This window comes from Hemitrygon akajei, chromosome 3 (genome assembly GCF_048418815.1).
Source record: "Hemitrygon akajei chromosome 3, sHemAka1.3, whole genome shotgun sequence".
In the NCBI taxonomy this organism is placed as follows: Eukaryota; Metazoa; Chordata; class Chondrichthyes; order Myliobatiformes; family Dasyatidae; genus Hemitrygon; species Hemitrygon akajei.
In genome coordinates, this window is record NC_133126.1 from 120,711,285 (window position 1) to 120,730,499 (window position 19,215).

General features: G+C 47.0%; 1 protein-coding gene across 1 annotated transcript in view; it reads left to right on the forward strand.

Annotated features, from left to right (window-relative positions):
* Positions 1–18,843, forward strand: part of LOC140724569 (uncharacterized) — a 30,316-nt gene extending 11,473 nt beyond the window's left edge. Inside the window, exons 3-5 of the mRNA XM_073039002.1 lie at positions 11,855–12,290; positions 13,677–13,803; positions 18,722–18,843. Of these exons, the coding sequence (XP_072895103.1) occupies positions 11,855–12,290; positions 13,677–13,803; positions 18,722–18,843 (685 nt within the window). The remainder of the gene's footprint in view (positions 1–11,854; positions 12,291–13,676; positions 13,804–18,721) is intronic.
* Positions 18,844–19,215: the final 372 nt, after the last annotated feature.

Below are 19,215 nucleotides of genomic sequence, written 5' to 3' on the forward strand. Positions count from 1 at the left end.
AAAGCCGATACCTCGCCTTTACGTCTCAGAGTGAGTTATTGATGGTGCATCAGCAGTCGTGTGAGCAGAGTGTCCAGCAGTGGGCTCAGCACACAGCCCTTGGTGGGCAACCATGTTGGGCATGATGGGGAGGGAGGAGGGAGGTGCATCCTGACTATCTGTGCTAACTGGCTGGCCAGTTATTTTGTTACATGTTAGGTAGGTGCCTCAGTCATGTTGAACTTTGGCACTGAACATACCACGGTGGCACTTAAAGGAGAAATAAGTTACCTTGGCAGCTACTAACCAGTTTTAGAAACGAACTGTGTTGACACGCCCACCTCAAAGGTTGCAAACACCGGGGAATGGTCGCTGGTGACGATATCTGTGGTGCACCCTGTGATCGAGAACCAACAGTTTTGTCACATTCACTACTCTGTGCACATATTAAAATAACAGCAGGACCCGAGGCCCTGTGATCTCCCGTTAAATTCTGTGCAAACCATTGTTGTACAATTGAGCATCAATTTAACCTACTGTAGAGTGAAAATGCACCCATTTCCACGCCTGTCAGTGCCTGGGAGAAAAATCGACCCTCTGGTTTTCCAGCAAGATTTTCACTGAATCAATCAATAGCATTTACTTAAAGCACAGTCACCATGCACACAATCGTTGACATCTTCCCCCCATCGCCGAAAACATCTATCAGAGGTTATGTCTCAGGACGGTGATATCCATCATTAAGGACACCCACCATTTTGACCACACTCTTTTCTCGTTGATGCTATCAGGTAGGAGGTACAGCAGCCTAAAGACTCACACCTCAGTGTTCAACAGCAGTTTCTTTGCACTGATTCATTCTAGCTATGCATCAAACTTGTGATACATTACAATCAGTCCTTTCATCCAACTCATTCATGCAGATTGTAAGTAGCTGAGGCCTAAGCTTTGATCCTTGATCCACCTTATTATCTGATAATGTGAATACGAAATATGAGTTTGGGTAACCCACACTTTTGTTCCTTTCTCTCTCCTTCTGAAACACCTGGGTTCTCTCACACCCTTTCCAACCCACCCTCCCCAAATCCCACCCCTGTTACCTTGTTAAAATCTGCTCATCACCTACTTAAGTCACCTTTTCCCATCTCCAAGCTAGTTCCATCTACCCCCTACCCCTTCCTTAGCTCTTTCCATGTCTCCTCTCTTACTTATCAGATTGCAGTCTTATCCATCTCCATATCACCTCGCAGATTTTATCTATACCTCCACCCTTCTCCCTTCACCTGCCCCCTTTATTTTCCTCTCTATCACCCACTTGCTGCTGTCTCCTAACACCACCCCTCCCCTCCTCTCCCCTCCACCTGCCCATCACCCCCCTCCTCATCCAAATCCATGTACCACCTGCCAGCTCCTGCCTCGACCCTCCATGCAGGCTGTCCTCCGCTCTACACTTTCAGTCCTAATGCAGTGTCTTGCCCCAAAACACCAGCCGTGCTTTTGCATTCTCAGATGCTGCTGACCTGCTGAGTTCCTCCAGCAGATTTCTTAGTGCCCCAGATCCCAGCGTCTGCAGCCACTTGTGCCTCTAATTTCAAATAGTGCTTGTTTATTGTCCCTGAAACAATGCAGCATTATGATCTCTTGCATAGTGTCCTTTGGAGTGACTTTAGAGTGTTTCATCTATTAAATCAACAGACTGCAAAGAGTAACAAAAGAGGCAGCAACACCACTACCACCGGGATTATTCTCAACACGGGTACTCCCAAGGTTGTGTCCTCAGTCCCCTGCTTGACTCCCTGTACAGCCATGACCACGTGGTCAGATCCTGTTTTAAACCTATCTACAGGTTTGTAGATGATATCACTGTAGAGGGCCATATTTCAAATAATGATGAGTCACAGTACAGGAAGGAGATAGAGAGCTTAGTGACATGGTGTGATGACAATAACCTTTGCTTCAATGTCAACAAACCAAAAGAGCTGTTTGTTGACTTCAGGAAAAGGCGGGGGTGAGTGGGTGGGTGCACATGCTCCTGTCTACATTAACAATGCTGATGAGAATCACCAACAGCCTGTCCTGGGCCAACCACACAGATGCCACGGCCAACAAAGCTCACTGATGCCTCACCAGGAGGCTAAAGGAATTTGTTATGTCCCCATGGTACTTACAGATGTTTATCGATGCACCATTAAAAGAGTCCTATCTGGATGCAAAAAGGCAAGATGCCGCTGAGCTGCAGCCTCTGCTGAGTCACAGCTCAGGTTTAGTAGTTTGTTAATTATTTACTTGTTCAAATTTTCATTTTCTCAGGTTTGCATGGAGGACTTTTGGAAGAGGGAAGTTAGGGGTCAGTTTAGGTTTTAGTAACTGAGAAGTGGGGCTATTAGAGGTCAGGGTGGAGCCGAAATCGCCGCTCCTCGTTCTAAGACCAGCGATGTGGATGTGCGACATTCGTGGTCAGATGTTGGATGTGAATGAGGGTCTTCCAGGTCAGCGAGTTCTGGAATTCTGTTCAGGCAAGAGGAACAAGTTCCGATCACCCCCAGGGTTCATGACTTAGCGGGTCTGGAGTTCGCGGCCTAGCGTTTGGTGATCGACATGCCCGAGTGTTGTGGGCCGAGAGTAAATCAGAAATCCATGAGTCAGGGCTTGTTGTCCGGAGCTAAGTCTGAATCCCCGTGAGTCCGCTGGAGAGGTTGAAGCTTGAAGTCTGAAGCTCTATGTCCATTAGAATCCGGAGGTCTCTCCTGGAGTTAAAGGATTGTGTATGTAAGTGCGTAGGTGGGAGGGAGGAACAGGGCTTGTTTTTCTGTTGCTTGTTGTGTTCCGTGTTGTTCTGCCGAGTATTGTGGGCATGCTATGTTAGCGCCGGAATGTGTGGCCACACTTACCGGCTGCCTCCGGCACACCCTTCTTTGTCTTGATGTATACATGTACCAGTTATCTGGAATCTTTAATATTGGTATGGCGACTGCTTTGCCCACGAACAAAGGAAACTGCCGAGCATTATGAACACAGCTCAACACATCACAGACACCATCCTCCCCCCCATGGACTCCGTCTAATCTTATCGCTGCTTCAGTAAAACAGCCAGCACAATCAAAGGCCCCACCATCCCAGACATTCTCTCTTCTCCCCTCTCCTATCAGGCAGAAGTTACAAAAACCTGAAAGCACATACCACCAGGCTCAAGGACCACTTCAACCCTGCTGTTATAAGTCTAGTGAATGGTTCCCTACTTGAACTAAGTGGATTCTTTACCTCACAATCTACTCATTATAATCTTATTGTCTACCTACACATCCACTTTCTCCTTAGCTGTTACTTTTTATTCTGCATTCTGTTACTGTTTTAGACCATAGGACATAGGAGCAGAATTAGGACATGTGGCCCATTGAGTCTGCTGGGCCATTCAATCATGGCTGATCCTTTTTTTTCTCCTCCTCAACCCCAGTTCCCAGCCTTCTCCCTGTAACCTTTGATGCCATGTCCAATCAAGAACCTAACAATCTCTGCCTTAAATACCAATGACCAGGCCTCCACAGCTGCATGTAGCAACAAATTCCACAAATTCATCACCCTTTGGCTAAAGAAATTTCTCCGCATCTCTGTTTTGAAAAGGTGCCCCCTCTATCCTGAGGCTGTGCCCTCTTGTCCTAGACTCTCCCACCATGGGAAACATCCTTTCCACATCTACTCTGTTGAAGCCTTTCAACATTTGAAGGGTTTCAATGAGATCCCCCCGTCATCCTTCTGAATTCCAGCGAGTACAGACCCAGAGCCATCAAACACTCCTCGTATGATAACTCTCTCATTCCAGGAATCATCATTGTGAACCTCCTCTGGACCCTCTCCAATGCCAGCATATCTTTTCTAAGATGAGGAGCCCAAAACTGTTCACAATACTCAAGTTGAGGCCTCAACAGTGCCTTATAAAGCCTCAGCATCACTTCCATGCTCTTGTATTCTAGACCTCTTGAAATGAATGCTAACATGGCATTTGCCTTCCTCACTACCAAGTCAACCTGCAAGTTAACCTTTAGGGTGTTCTGCACAAGGACTCCCAAGTCCCTTTGCATCTCAGATTTTTGGATTTTCTCCCCATTTAGAAAATAGTCTACACATTTATTTATATTACCAAAGTGCATGACCATGCATTTTCCAACATTGTATTTCATTTGCCATTTTCTTGCCCATTCTCCTAATCTGTCTATGTCCTTTTGCATCCTACCTGTTTCCTCAACACTACCAGCCCCTTCACCAATCTTTGTATCATCTGCAAACTTGGCAACAAAGCCATCTATTCCATCATCTAAATCATTGAGATACAGTATAAAAATAAGTGGTCCCAACACCGACCCCTGCTTGTACTTTGTACTACCTCAAAGCACTATTGTAATGAATTGATACGTATGAACAGAGTGCAGGACAAGCGTTTCACTGTATATTATTACATATGACAGTACTAAACCAATTCTAATTCCAATATTATCCTACCTGTCACATCTCCAAAACATGAAGCTCATTCAGGGCAACATTTCTTTCGTAGCATGATTTGTCTTAACCATGTTAAGCTTTTCCAACTGTCCTGTTAGCGGTCCTAATAATGAACTCCAGCATTTTTCTGACAGCTGCCCTGAAGAGAACTGATTGGTTTAGTTCCCCCTTTTTCTTGAATAAAGGTATTACGTTTATGGAACAGTGCCGTAGAGCTGCTGTCTCACAGCTCAGTGGCATGGGCAGACCTAGGTAGTGACTTCAGGCACTGTCTGTGCAGAGTTTGGATATTCTCTCCACAGTCACATGGGTTTGCAGCCATTTCCTCCTACATCCCAGTAGATTAACCAGTAACTGAACATCACCACCTGCCTTCCTGTCGCTGAATCAATTGAGCATTCATACCATCACTTTTTCCTTGAATTTATAACCTTCCTTTGTACAAGCCTCTTGCTTAGGACCTTATCAAAGTGTTCAAATCTACAGCACAGCACAGCACAGCACAGCCATTTTCTGCTGTACATCAGTTAACCTGTACCTCAGAGAATTCAGTTAAGTCAGTAAATGATGCACCATCAATAACTCACGCTGAGACTTAGGAAGTGAGATATCGGCTTTTATTGACCGGAAGAATAAACAGCACTACATCCTGGGGAAAATGAGGGAGAGCAGCAGCCCACAGTCGCCTTTATACAGGGGTCTGTGGGAGGAGCCACAGGAGCAGTCAGCAGGGTCTGTGGGAGGAGCCACAGGAGCAGTCAGACAGGTATATCTAGTTCACCACAGTAAATGACAATAAAAAGGTTCAAAGAAGAATGCCAGAAGTGTGTGAGACGATAAATGATAAGGGTGAAGAGTATGGGATGAATGGACTACTGTCCCTGGGCGGGGCGGGAGGAACCATGCACTTAATGGACGACCTTCTGTGTCATTATAAGCCTAAGATAAAATCTCTAGAAGTACTCTACGTTCGAGGGATTTGTCATAGGATATGGGGTGAGACCAGGAATGTGGTTTATTGTATTGCTCTGGTCATTCCAAGAATTCACCACACTCTCTGTGAAAAACCTGTCCCCAGGTGCTCTTTAAATTATTCTCGTCACCTTAAAAATCTCCCCTACCCTGGGAAAAGGAATGTGACTAACCTCCGTGTGTGCCCTCAAAATTCTATACATTACTGTCAGCCCCCTCTCCTTATAACTGAAAAATCTCTAGTCCCAGCAACATCTTTGTGAATCTTCTCTGTATCTTATCACAAACTTTCTTGAAAATTAAAATAAAAACAGAAGCTGAAATAAAAACAGGAATTCCTGTCAATGCTCGCAACATCTTTTCGAGTAATAGAATCACAGAGTCACAGAGCCTGGAACAGGGCCTTTGGCTCAATTTCTGTCCAAGCGAGTCCCACTTGCCCCATATCCATCTAAACATTTCTGATCCATGTTTCTGTCTTGTTTCGTTTAAAAGTTGTAATTACATGGCTGGAAACAATCTGTGTGCTTCTGGAACGAAAAGTGTTTCAGGTCTGAGAAACCTCTTCAGAAATGAGAAAGGGAAGGAGCAGTTTAGTCTAGGTAGCAGAGAAAGCAGGGAGGGTGATAGGTGGAACAACAAATTTCTCTGAAAAAGGTTGTCCAAGAAAATCAAAAAATCTCGAAGTTCAAATCCATGGCGTGAAAAAGAGGCCATTCATCCCATCATAGTAATGCCACATCATTGTGCATCACCTACTGTCATGAGTCGGTGCACTCGGAGAAGGTCCCTGCTTGGTAATAAACGAGACCGAATATTTCTCAAAGTGCCACCTCCTTCATAGCTATACGTATTCTTAATTCTTCATGATTTTTATCCAGCTGCTTTAATGGATTTAATCAATACTGAGATTTATTGAAAATCTATTCCATGAATATTTAATGAAGTATAATATATCTCTTCTTATCTGTGATCTCCTTGGGTGATAGTAAGATTCATGGTTGGCTCCTCCCATTAGGTGCCTAACGACGCCACTTCTTTCAAAAGTTCTACTTCTTTCAAAACCATGCCCGTGCTGAGAAATTAGCATTACTCATGAAAGTCGTTAGGTACAGGAGAACATACGTAAGAAACTAGGGGCAGAGTCAGTCACTCAAAGGGTTATACAGCACGGAAACAGCCCCTTCCGCTCGGCTCGTGCTTGCTGACCAAGTTGTCTACCTGAGCAAGTCCCAATTGTCTGCATTGGTCCATAGCCCTCAAAGCCTTTACTATCCATGTTACTGTTTAAATATCTAAATAAAATCCTAAGCTGGCAGCTCATTCCATATACCTACAATTCTTTATGTCAGGGTTCCCAACCTGGGGTCCATGGACCCCTTGCTTCATTGTTTTGATCCATGGCATTTAAAAGGTTGGGAACCCCTGCTCTCTCTGAAGGTGGTTATCCTTCAGGTCTCTTTTAAATCTTCCCCCTCCCACCTGCCAATTTTAGGCTCCCCTACCCTGGGGAAAGGACTGTTATCACTCTCCTAATGATCTGACATTCCTCCATTTTCTAGAGCAAGAAGTCGCAGCATGTCCAACTGTGGGGCAGCACAGTAGTGTGGTGATTAGTGTAACACCATTACAGCTCCAGTGACCCGGGTTCAATTCCTGCTGCTGTCTGTTGCCTCTCAAATCTCAACACGATATTCCCGATGATCCTGCATTTTCTCTACTTCTGACGGAAGGAAGAGAGTAATTGTGATCTATCTCCTTGGATCAGGGAAGGTGGAGGAGAGATTTGCAGTCATGGAGCCATACAGCACAGAATCAGAACCTTTGGCCCACCAAGTCCTCACAGATCATCGAACACCATACATATGAAACCATAAGACCATAAGATATAGGAGCAGAAGTAGGCCATTTGGCTCATTGAGTCTGCTCCACCATTTCATCATGCCTGACCTATTTCCCTCTCAGCTCCAACCTCCTGCCTTCCCCCATATTCCTTTGTGCCCCGATTAATCAAGAACCTATCAATCTCTGCCTTAAATATAGCCAATGACATGGTCTTCACAGCTGCCTGTGGCAAAGAATTCCACAAATTCACCACTCTCTAGCTAAACATATCCCCCCACATCTCTATTCTAAATGGACATCCCTCTGTTCTGAGGCTGTCTTTTCTGGTCTCCACCACCCCCACCATCCACTCTATCAAGGACTTTCAACATGCTGCCTCACCTGCTGACTTCCTCCAACATTTTGTGTGTGGTCCTTTCAACGTTCAAGAGGGTTCAATGAGACCCCATCTCCCCTCATTTTTCTGAATTCCAGTGAGTACAGGCCAGAGCCATCAAACACTTCTCTTATGATAAGCCTTTCAATCCTGGGATCATTTTTGTGAACCTCCAGTGTCAGCAGTTCCTTTCTTAGGTAAGGGCCTAAAACTGTGCACAATACTGCAAGTGAGGCCTCCCCAGTGCCTTATAAAGCCCCAACATTACATTCTTGCTTTTATATTCTAGTCCTCTTGAAATGAACGCTAACATTGAATTGGCTTTCCTCACCACCGACTCAACCTGATATTAATCCAATACTAAACCATTATTTTTTTTATACTCACTACATTCTCTTCAACTCATTATGCCAAACTATATCTCCTGAATTATTTTGAGACTGTAACTCCAGTGTTAGAAAGGAAAAACAACCAATTCGATAGCCAAGCACTAGCACTGACATAATAGACCAAACAGGTACCCTCTATGGAATATAATTCAATGATAGCATATTTGTTTGTTTGAGCAAATGGCAAGCTTGAGAAGTGGAGGAATACGAACGGTTTCTTTCACTTATCAAAATATTCCTGCCAGCTGGACGTGCCAAGAGAACCATTGGAGTCTGGGATGTGAATCAAGGACTTTTTATTTTCAACAGCAGAGTTATTTTAGCACCTCTCTTGTTACTGGCGTAACACCATTATGAGTCTGACCTACAGACAGACCATTGATGAGCAGGGTGGTGAGAATGACAGGAGGCAGGATCCTTAGATGTTCACAACTTGGAGAGCTTATAGAAGCGTTGGAAAGAGAGATGTCCAATAGAGTATGCACAAGCTGGTTACTTCTCTCAAAGTGTGGTTGCAAGATGAAGAATTGATGGCTCAATGTAGACAAGAGTGCAGATAAGAAATCTGATTTCCCCAAGGTGTAGCAAATGATTGTGGCTAATTATCTAAAACAAAATCAATTACCTGGCTGAGGGCTTTTATGATCAGCTTCTTGAACAGACAAGAAACTGAACTTTGTTTTGGACTTCTTTTTATTTTACTCCGTTTCAATCTGTCAAGTTGTTTACTTTGTTGGTGATTTGTTCACAAATGTAAGTTATGTATGATTTATGTTAATTTTAAATTTATGTCAGTGTATTAGACCATAAAACATAGGAGCAGAATTAGGCCATTATGACTGATGACTGAATTATGACTGATTTAATATCCCTCTCAACCCCATTCTCCATAATCTTTGTTTTCTGACTAATCAAGAACCTATGAACCTCTGCTTAAAATATACAAGTATATTTCTCCTCATTTTGTAATGCACTGTACTGCTGCTGCACAAGGCTCATTTTCATGCCATCTATACTTTTTGCATATATATCTTATAACAACAAAAAACCTGAACTTGGGATGCTTAACATAGAATATAAAACACAGAACAGTGCAACACAAGAACAGACACTCAGCCCATGATGTGCCAAACTAATTAAAGTAATAATTTAACACCCATCTAAACTAATTCCTTATGCCTACACAATAACCATATCCCTTAATTCTCTGTACGTTCATGTGACTATCTAAGAGCATCTTAAACATGACTTTGTGTGCGGTAGGTCTGTGGTGAACTACATATACCTGTCTGGACACGCCCCCTGCTGACTGCTCCTGTGGCTCCTCCCACAGACCCCTGTATAAAGGTGATGGAGGTCTGAGCCCGGCCTCTTTGACTCCAGGATGTAGTATGGTGGTCAATCACTGCTTGTTCCTTCTTCCAGTCAATAAAAGCCGATACCTCGCCTTTACGTCTCAGAATGAGTTATTGATGGTGCATCAATTTTATTGACTGGAAGTTTTAAAACATGGAAACCGTTTTACGTCCGGAAAGATTGGATTTGGACCCCCAAGACCCTGAAGCAGCTCTTGCCTTTGAACTCTGGCTTGCATGCTTCCACTCATACTTGGAGGAGGTTCGTGCAACTGACCCCGCAGTTATGCATCGAATTCTCCTCTCGAGGGTCACCCCAAAAGTTTATTCACTTATCAGGGACCTGTCGACCTACGAAGGGGCACTGGACGCCCTCAAAAGACAGTACCTGTGGCCGGTGAACACTGTCTACGCAAGACATCGCTTAGCTACCCGACGACAGCGGCCTGGAGAATCAAGCGCCCAATTTCTCCGAGCCCTACAGACACTCGTCCGAACTTGTGACTGCAAAACACTCACAGCGGAACAGCATGCGGAGCTGCTAGAATGAGACGACTTTGTTCCAGGAATTAGGTCAGGGTACGTGCACCAGCGGCTGCTGGAAAATGTCGATCTTACCTTACGCTCGGCGATCGAGACGGCTGACACGCTGGAGGCTGCTCTGCACAATGCTGACGCTGTCCAGTCGCGCGATCCCCTGCCGGTTCCGTGGACACCTCAGACCCCGCCGCTGCTGGTTCCCGCGAGCGAATTCGCCAATGCCGCTGCCAGTCGCGATTCCACGAACTTCCCGAACCCGACCACGGCTGCGGCCAGGCGAAAGCCTGAGCTGTGTTACTTCTGCAGACTCGAAAAGCACCCCTGAAAATGCTGCCCGGCCCGAGAAGCGACCTGCTCCAGCTGCGGGAAGAAGGGCCATTTCGCCAAGGTCTGTAAGTCTAAACCACGAGTGGGGTCTGGCAACGCTGCGCATGAGACATGGGGGCCGCCATCTTGCATGCCGGGATGTGGGCGGCCATCTTTGTCGGCGTCAACATGCCCCGCCCCCGACCCATCTGAGACATGGGGGCCGCCATCTTGCATGCCCGGATGTGGGCGGCCATCTTTGTCGGCGTTAGCATGCCCCGCCCCCGACTCCGACCCACCGGTGTTTACCGGGCACCAAGACGGCTCAACTCTGGCCACCGTAACCCTCCACCAAAGCGCCCCACACCAACTTGCAAGGTCAATGATGGACATCCTGGTGGAGGGGCACAGGACTAACTGCCTGTTTGACACAGGCAGCACTGAGAGTTTTATTGACCTGGACACAGTGCAATGCTGTGGACTCGTGACACGGCCGGAAAGTCAGAAGATCACCTTGGCTTCTGGGTCACATTCCACAGACATCCAGGTGGGTTGTGTAGCGACATTGGTGGTGCAGGGCACAGAATATCAGAACTTTGCGCTACTGGTCATGCCTAAACTGTGCGCACCTGTGCTATTGGGGCTGGACTTCCAGAGCCATCTCGAAAGTGTGACTATGGCATATGACTGGCCCCTCCCACCACTCACTGTCAGGAATCCTCAGTTTGGTGGGACTTCGTCACATACCCTGCTACTGACCACACACACACACACCGACCCACACATCCCACCCTGCACCATGCCGACAGCTGCGCTACTGACACCACTTGCAGCCTCTCCACCTGCAACTATGATATCCTGTACTGGCCTGGCAGACTCAATGAGCCCCCTGATGCCCTATCCCAGGGAATGTGTGCTAGCGCACAGCTCGACCAGCTATATGCCCTTCATGCACATCTTTGCCATCCGGGGGGTAACCCGATTTTACCATTTCGTGAAAGCCTGGAACCTGCCATACTCCCTGGAGGACATCAGGACGATGACCAGGGACTGCCAAATCTGCGCTGAGTGCAAACTGCACTTCTACCATCCTGAAACGGCGCAACTTGTCAAGGCCACCCGCCCTGTTGAGCGACTGAGTGTTGACTTTAAGGGCCCCCTTCCCTCCACCGACCGCCATGTCTATTTTCTCAATATTATCGACGAGTACTCGCAGTTCCCCTTTGCCAGTCCCTGCCCGACACCACTACCACGTCCGTCATAAAAGCCCTGCGCCAGCTCTTCACTCTGTTCGGATATCCCTGCTATATCCACAGTGATAGAGGGTCCTCCTTTATGAGTGACGAGCTGCACCGGTACCTGCTAGCTAGGGGCATTGCTACTAGTCGGACCACGAGTTATAATCCCCGGGGAAATGGACAGGTGGAGAGGGAGAATGCCACAGTGTGGAATGCCACACTTTTAGCCCTTAAGTCAAAAGGGTTGCCGGTCTCTCGATGGCAGGAGGTCCTCCCTGAGGCACTCCACTCTATCCGCTCCCTGTTATGTACGTCCACCCATGCCACCCCTCATGAGCGCCTATTCTCTTTTCCCAGGAAGTCTGTCACTGGGACCACCCTACCAGTTTGGCTGACATCCCCAGGGCCAGTGCTGCTCCGGAAACATGTGAGGAGTAATAAATACTCCTCGCTGGTCGAGAGGGTTCACCTTCTAAATGCGAATCCCCAGTATGCCTACGTGGTCTTACCTGATGGGCGAGAGGACACGGTCTCCATCCGCGACCTGGTGCCCGCAGGAGCAGCAGACAACTACCCCGAACACTCCACGGTAACTATGAACCCTGTACCCGAGGTGACACCGCGCACACCAAGCCCTACACAGACTCCTCACGACACTCATATACCAGGCGCCTCGTACGCGTATATACCAGGCGCCTCGCGTGAGGGATCACTGACGCCTAGTGGGCTGACACCTCCAGTTAGGCCGGAACCAGCACAACCTCCGTCTCCGGTGCAAGCACCACCGGCACCTGTGCAATCACCACCACCGGCACCTGTGCAATCACCACCACCGGCATCTGTGCAATCACCACCTCCGGCATCTGTGCAATCACCACCACCGGCACCTGTGCAATCACAGCCGGTGCTACGTAGATCGCAGTGACAGATTCGACCACCTGATAGACATAACCTGTAAATATACTTGTAAGAAACTTCGCCACATGGGGACTCTTTTTAAAACAAAGGGGGGGTGAATGTGGTGAACTACATATACCTGTCTGGACACGCCCCCTTCTGACTGCTCCTGTGGCTCCTCCCACAGACCCCTGTATAAAGGTGGTGGAGGTCTGAGCCCGGCCTCTCTGTCTCCAGGATGTAGTATGGTGGTCAATCACTGCTTGTTCCTTCTTCCAGTCAATAAAAGCCGATATCTCGCCTTTACGTCTCAGAGTGAGTTATTGATGGTGCATCAAGGTCATCAAGTTAAGTCAAGTTTATTGTCATTTCGACCATAAACTGCTGGTATAGTACACAGTAAAAACAACGTGCCTCCAGGACCCTGATGCTACATGAAACAACACAAAACTACACCAGACTATGTGAGACAGCACAAGACTACACTAGACTATGTAAAATGATGTATGATGTAGATATCAGTCTAGACTCTGAATATTGAGGAGTTTGATGGCTTGGGGGAAGAAACTTTTACATAGTTTAGTTGTGAGAGCCCAAATGCTTCGATGCCTTTTGCCAGATGGTAGGAGGGAGAAGAGTTTGTGTGAGGTGTACATGGGGTCCTTCACAAAGCTGTAGCTTTGTGGGCGCAGCGTGTGGTGTAAATGTCTGTAATAGCGGGGAGAGACCACGATGATCTTCTCAGCTGACCTCATTATCCGCTGCAGGGTCTTACGATCCGAGACGGTGCAATTCCCGAACCAGGCAGTGATGCAGTTGCTCAGGATGCTCTCAATACATCCTCTGTAGAAGGTGGTGAGGATGGGCGCGGGGGAGGGGGGGTGTGAGATTGACTTTTCTCAGCCTTCACAGAAAGTAGAGACGCTTCTGGTCTTTCTTGGCTATGGAGGTGGTGTTGAGGGACCAGGTGAGATTCTCCACCCGGTGAACACCAAGAAACTTGGTGCTCTTAACGATCTCAATGGAGGAACCGTCAATGTTCAGTGGAGAGTGGTCGCTCTGTGCTCTCCTGAAGCCAACAACCATCTCTTTTGTTTTCTTCACATTCAGTGGAATGGGGATGGTTCTCACAGGGCCTGATGTCTACCCTGTTCACCCTCTTGCTAGGCCCACCCTCCCAAGTTTCCACAGTGTATGTGTTGCCTAGTACCTCTGCCATCCTGTAGACGGTCGAGTTCCAAGCATCCTGGATCCTATTACAGCCTAATGGTCTGTTCCCCAGGTAAACAAGCGCATTCACATCAACTTTGAGACAGGAAACTTTGTCCTCCTGCCAGACAATGTGTTCTGCCGGCTTCTGTTCGGAGTATTCTTTTGCCCTGGCATGTGCATCCCTCAGTTGCTGTGGTGTACAGCTAGTTAATCATGTTTCCAGTCCACAGTCTATTCTTGTCCCAGCAGAGCATCCACGGGCAAGTTGGGATCCACCACAAACAACAGATAGTAAGGTGAATACCCGGCGGTGGCATGAGGGGTCGTATTATATGCATTCTCCAACTTGGGTAGATGTTCTGGCCACCTGCGCTGCTTTCCTGGAGACAACTGTTATGACCTCGGCCCCCTCCTTTGTGAGAATCGCAAGAGCCCTAGTCAAGGGGGGATCAACTGACCCAAGAGGGGGAGAGACGTGCTGAATAGACACAGGAAATGGGAGAGAGAGAGGGAGACGTGCGGAAGACCACGTTCTCCCGAGAAGCAGAATAAAGGCGACATTGACTATTGTCTCATGGAGACCACGTGAAAAGCCCTCGGGCAAAGTGGGCTGGTTGAGAGAGAGATCGCATCACCTGCAAACTGATTGACACCTGCGATCCCGTGAAGAAGTATAAAGGAGGGTCTGAGGGGGGGACAACCCTCAGACGCACCAAGGAGACACCAAGGAAGCACGATACCGATTCCCGTGGGAGCGGGAAGCCATTTTGAAGGAAGCCACGTGCGTTAGATTCCAAATTTTGAATCTGTGGCTAGAACCAACGGAAGACCGCTTTTAAATAACAACGGGGAAGCCTGCTCCCCCGATTCCAAGGATTTCCTCTGTAAAGACAACGGGCAAGTGTTTATCCTTTCTCAACCATCTCTCTCTCCCCAACGTGAAACCCCAGCGGTTCCCAAAAGGGAAAAGCCTGCAGACTTCTGAGTGACTCGTTATATTTCAATTGGACTCAGTATTACCCCCTAGACAACTATAGAGCTTATTTCTGATTGATTATTATTACACCGGTGTTTTAGATTGAGTTCTGACGATGTATATGATCTGAATGTTTTGTATTAACCATACGTTTGTGCCCCTTTTTGAATAAAACGTTTGAAAATAGTAGCATCCGACTCAGCTGATCCCGCTATCTTTGCTGGTAAGTTACCTGGTTACGAGGTTACGTAACAAGTGGGGTTCTCCTCCCAGATTTGAAACCAAAGGGGAGGGTCAGTGAATCGGGCTGTAAGTCCAAACTTAAATCCGGTTACGCAGGTAGCCAGACAGGAAACCAGCAAAGATGGATGTGGATGAATTTACGAGAAACCCGACGGTAGAGGTGCTAGGGAAGGCTACAAAATCAGACTTGGTAAATTTGGCGCAGGCGTTAGACCTCACAGCGGTGAAGCCGGCAATGAAAAAGCAGGAAGTGCGAAGGGTCGTACAACATTATTACGTTGGGAAGAAGGTGTTTGCAGCTGAGGATTTGGAAAATATCCCCGAAAAGAGATTAACGAGTGGGACAGATCAGGTAGAGTTGGAGAAAGCAAGGTTGGACCATGATCTTAAAGTAAAGCAGCTAGAAGCAGAAGCAGAAGAGAAAGAGAAACAAAGGAGCCATGAATTGGAGCTGGACAGGTGAAGGCAAGAGCGAAGAGCTCAAGGGGGAGAGAGAGGGGAGGGGGACGATTTAGCCAGAGGTAGGATTTGGGCAGCCATGATGCCGACCCGCCGACCGGCGAGTACGGTCTCCCCGCCCCTAGAGTCCCAAAGCTATCACGCATGCGCGGTCACTCGCAGCCTGTCGAGAAAAGCAGCTGAGAACCAGAGCAGTTTAAATCGGGCCAATAGTGAATTGGCCAAGACGTTTTTACCGACCCTATACCACGAGGGTTCAGAGGGTGGTAAAACAGAAAATAGTAAAGTGAAAGGGGATAAGGGCGAGGAGATAGCCCTTTCCTTTGTGAAGAGAAAGGTCCTAGAGGTAGGAAATAAAGATGAGAAATGGATAAAGCTGTTCAAAGGTCCAGAGTTGGACATGGTTGATCTGTCTGGTTTGGCAGAATTGTTTGGAGAAGTTGAGAGTTCTAAAGGTGTTCCCGATGGTCCCGAGAGTGAAATGAGGGCAGTCTTAGAGAGGAAGGGTATCCTTGCTGTGGAGAAGTCAGCTGAAATGGCCGAGGAGGTTGTTTCAGCTCGCAGGGTTGCACCTTCCCCAATGGGGGGCTGCCTAGAGAGTAGCTGGAAGGATCGGGGGACGTTAGAATTTGAAAAAGGTACGGGTATTGAAAGCCTGGAAGAGGCCAATGTCCCGTTTGAGTGTGTCCAAGATGGGGATGCACGTGGTGCTGAACCTAGTCACGGAGCTCAGGAAAAAGCTGAGGTATTTGACTCAGCTGGATGAGACGGTCGTCCTTTTGGAGCAGATAGACTTGGTTCGGGAAAAAAAGGGTTAACCTTGGGAAGTGAGAGTTCCCAGGTGTTTGTGCTCGAAGGTGGGTTACAAGTTGGTGAGGTGAATATTATTATTGAAGGAAAAGGGAAATGTGTAGTTCCCAAATTGAATGAAGAAAATTTAAAGGCTGGACTGATATCAGAAGCAGCAACCAGGCTACAGAGACAATGGCTTGGTACCACAAAGCCTGTGAATCAATTACAGGTTGAGTTGGAAGGTAAAGGGGCCCCACACGCTATTGTTATTCCAGAGTGTGGTGTGAAAAGGCAGAATCTGAAATGCTGTTTGAACAAAGAGTTTAAACTGAAAACTAATAGCCTGAAGGGTCCTGAAGAGGAAACTAACAACTTGCATAAAATTAAAGAATTGGGTGGAAATTCGGAAGATGGTCTAAGTTTGGAACACATTGTTGATAAAATAACTCCTATGAAAGGAGCGGGCGAAAGCCTATTTCGCCAGGGTGCCCAAGATCACCACGAGGGAATTAACCGGAAAAGAGGCGAGGGTTAATGGGGACGCAATTTTTAAATAGCAGAAGCCAGTTTTAAGGGATTTTGACAAAGTATGTGAATAATAAAGACAACACCCATGGAAGCTTGACTGTTAAGCTTGAAAGTAACATAAAAATTAGTATTTTGCATGAACTTTTGTAGTACACACGTAAGCTAAGATCACAACTCTTTAGTTATGTTGCTGAAGAAAACAAATAAATAAGGTGGTTATTGAGCTGAAGTTTGATGCTACCAGGCGTTAGTAGGGCACATGAGGTTAAGGTATTAAAGAAAAGGGGCACTGTACTCGTTACCTGTTTAGATACTGACTTGAATGTATAACAGTAGTACTCTGTGAAGAGAAAAGCTTGGGTAGTATGTAGATTCACAAAAAAAAAAGGTCCTGTACCAACCTGTTTTTAACCGCTGGTAAAGAAAACCTGCTATGGGGGGAGGTGTTATGACCTCGGCCCCCTCCTTTGTGAGAATCGCAAGAGCCCTAGTCAAGGGAGGGTCAACTGACCCAAGAGGGGGAGAGACGTGCTGAATAGACACAGGAAATGGGAGAGAGAGAGGGAGACGTGCGGAAGACCACGTTCTCCCGAGAAGCAGAATAAAGGCGACATTGACTATTGTCTCATGGAGACCACGTGAAAAGCCCTCGGGCAAAGTGGGCTGGTTGAGAGAGAGATTGCATCACCTGCAAACTGATTGACACCTGCGATCCTGTGAAGAAGTATAAAGGAGGGTCTGAGGGGGGGACAACCCTCAGACGCACCAAGGAGACACCAAGGAAGCACGATACCGATTCCCATGGGAGCGGGAAGCCATTTTGAAGGAAGCCACGTGCGTTAGATTCCAAATTTTGAATCTGTGGCTAGAACCAACGGAAGACCGCTTTTAAATAACAATGGGGAAGCCTGCTCCCCTGATTCCAAGGATTTGCTCTGTAAAGACAACGGGCAAGTGTTTATCCTTTCTCATCCATCTCTCTTTCCCCAACGTGAAACCCCAGCGGTTCCCAAAAGGGAAAAGCCTGCAGACTTCTGAGTGACTCGTTATATTTCAATTGGACTCAGTATTACCCCCTAGACAACTATAGAGCTTATTTCTGATTGATTATTATTACACCGGTGTTTTAGATTGAGTTCTGATGATGTATATGTTCTGAATGTTTTGTATTAACCATACGTTTGTGCCCCTTTTTGAATAAAACGTTTGAAAATAGTAGCATCTGACTCAGCTGATCCCGCTATCTTTGCTGGTAAGTTACCTGGTTACGAGGTTACGTAACACAACGTATGCAACAAATCATGCATGGTCCAGTTGAAACGCTCGCACTACGCGTTGCCAATAGGATGATGAGGTGTGGAACGGCTTTTCTTTACCCCGTACAGTTTGCAGAGCTCAGCTATGACCTCACTTTCGAAGTTATGGCCCTGGTCACAATGCAATCCCTCAGGAACACTGTACTTCATGAACCATTCCCTCAAGGGCACTGTTGCTGTGGTATCTGCCTTTTGATCCCGAGTCGGAAACGCTTGGGTGAATTCAGTGAAAACGTCCGTGACCACTAAGACATTCTCACGCCCGTCAGTCACCAGCTCCAACACAGTGAAATCTACAGCCTCAACTTCAAGCGGCCTAGAAGCCAGAAACGACTTCATGGGGGACGGATCCTAGGCTGCGGCATCTTAGTTAGCACACAACGTGGACAATTTTTGATCCACCATGCCACATCCTCGTGTATGCCCACCCAAAAGCATCAGCTTCTCAACAACAAAGTTCTATGCTTTGATGTCATGTACATATTCTAATACTTTGCTCCTCAAACTGATAGGTACCAGAAGCTGGTAACACTCCCCAAGCTTTTCATCCTCAACTACCCATACAGCAACCATTTATGCTCCCTGATACTGTCCCAGTGCTTTAACAGAGATGAAACAGGTTTAGGCAGAGTTTTACACTCCTGGCAACTCAGCTTTCTTTTCTGATTCCATAACTCTCTTAGGACACTTAACACAGGGTCTTGCTGCTGAAAAGTATGCAAGTCCCTATTAGAATAAACCTGGGAGGGTTGGAGTGTTCCCTTGCATTGGACCACTTACATCACTTGTACCACTTCCCAGGTTCGAATTTGCTTAACCCTACAGCTTTTGAGACCAGCAGTAACCAGTGCCAGGTCAAGAGCAGTGCCACGATTGATCAAACTACAGATTACCACAGACCCATCAAACTCCGCATCCTCTGAGACAGGCTCAGGCTCCCCTGCAAATGGCTGCCTCGAGAGTGCATCAGCCACGGTTTGGCTCTGACCCGGACGATACTGGACATCAAAGTCAAACACTGACAGCTGTGAGATCCATCTCTGCTCCACTGCTCCCAATTTGGCAGTTTTCAGGTGCGATAAGGGGTTATTGTCAGTGATTACAGTGAATTTCGAACCCCACAAGTATCCATGAAACTTCTCTACTTCAGTCCACTTAAGTGCAAGCAGCTCCAATTTCATGCTGCTATAATTTCTATCATTCTTTTCGGCATTCCTTAATCGCCGGCTTGCATATGCAATAACCCACTTTGCCACTCCCTACTGTTGGTATAACACAGCTCCTAGCCCATGATT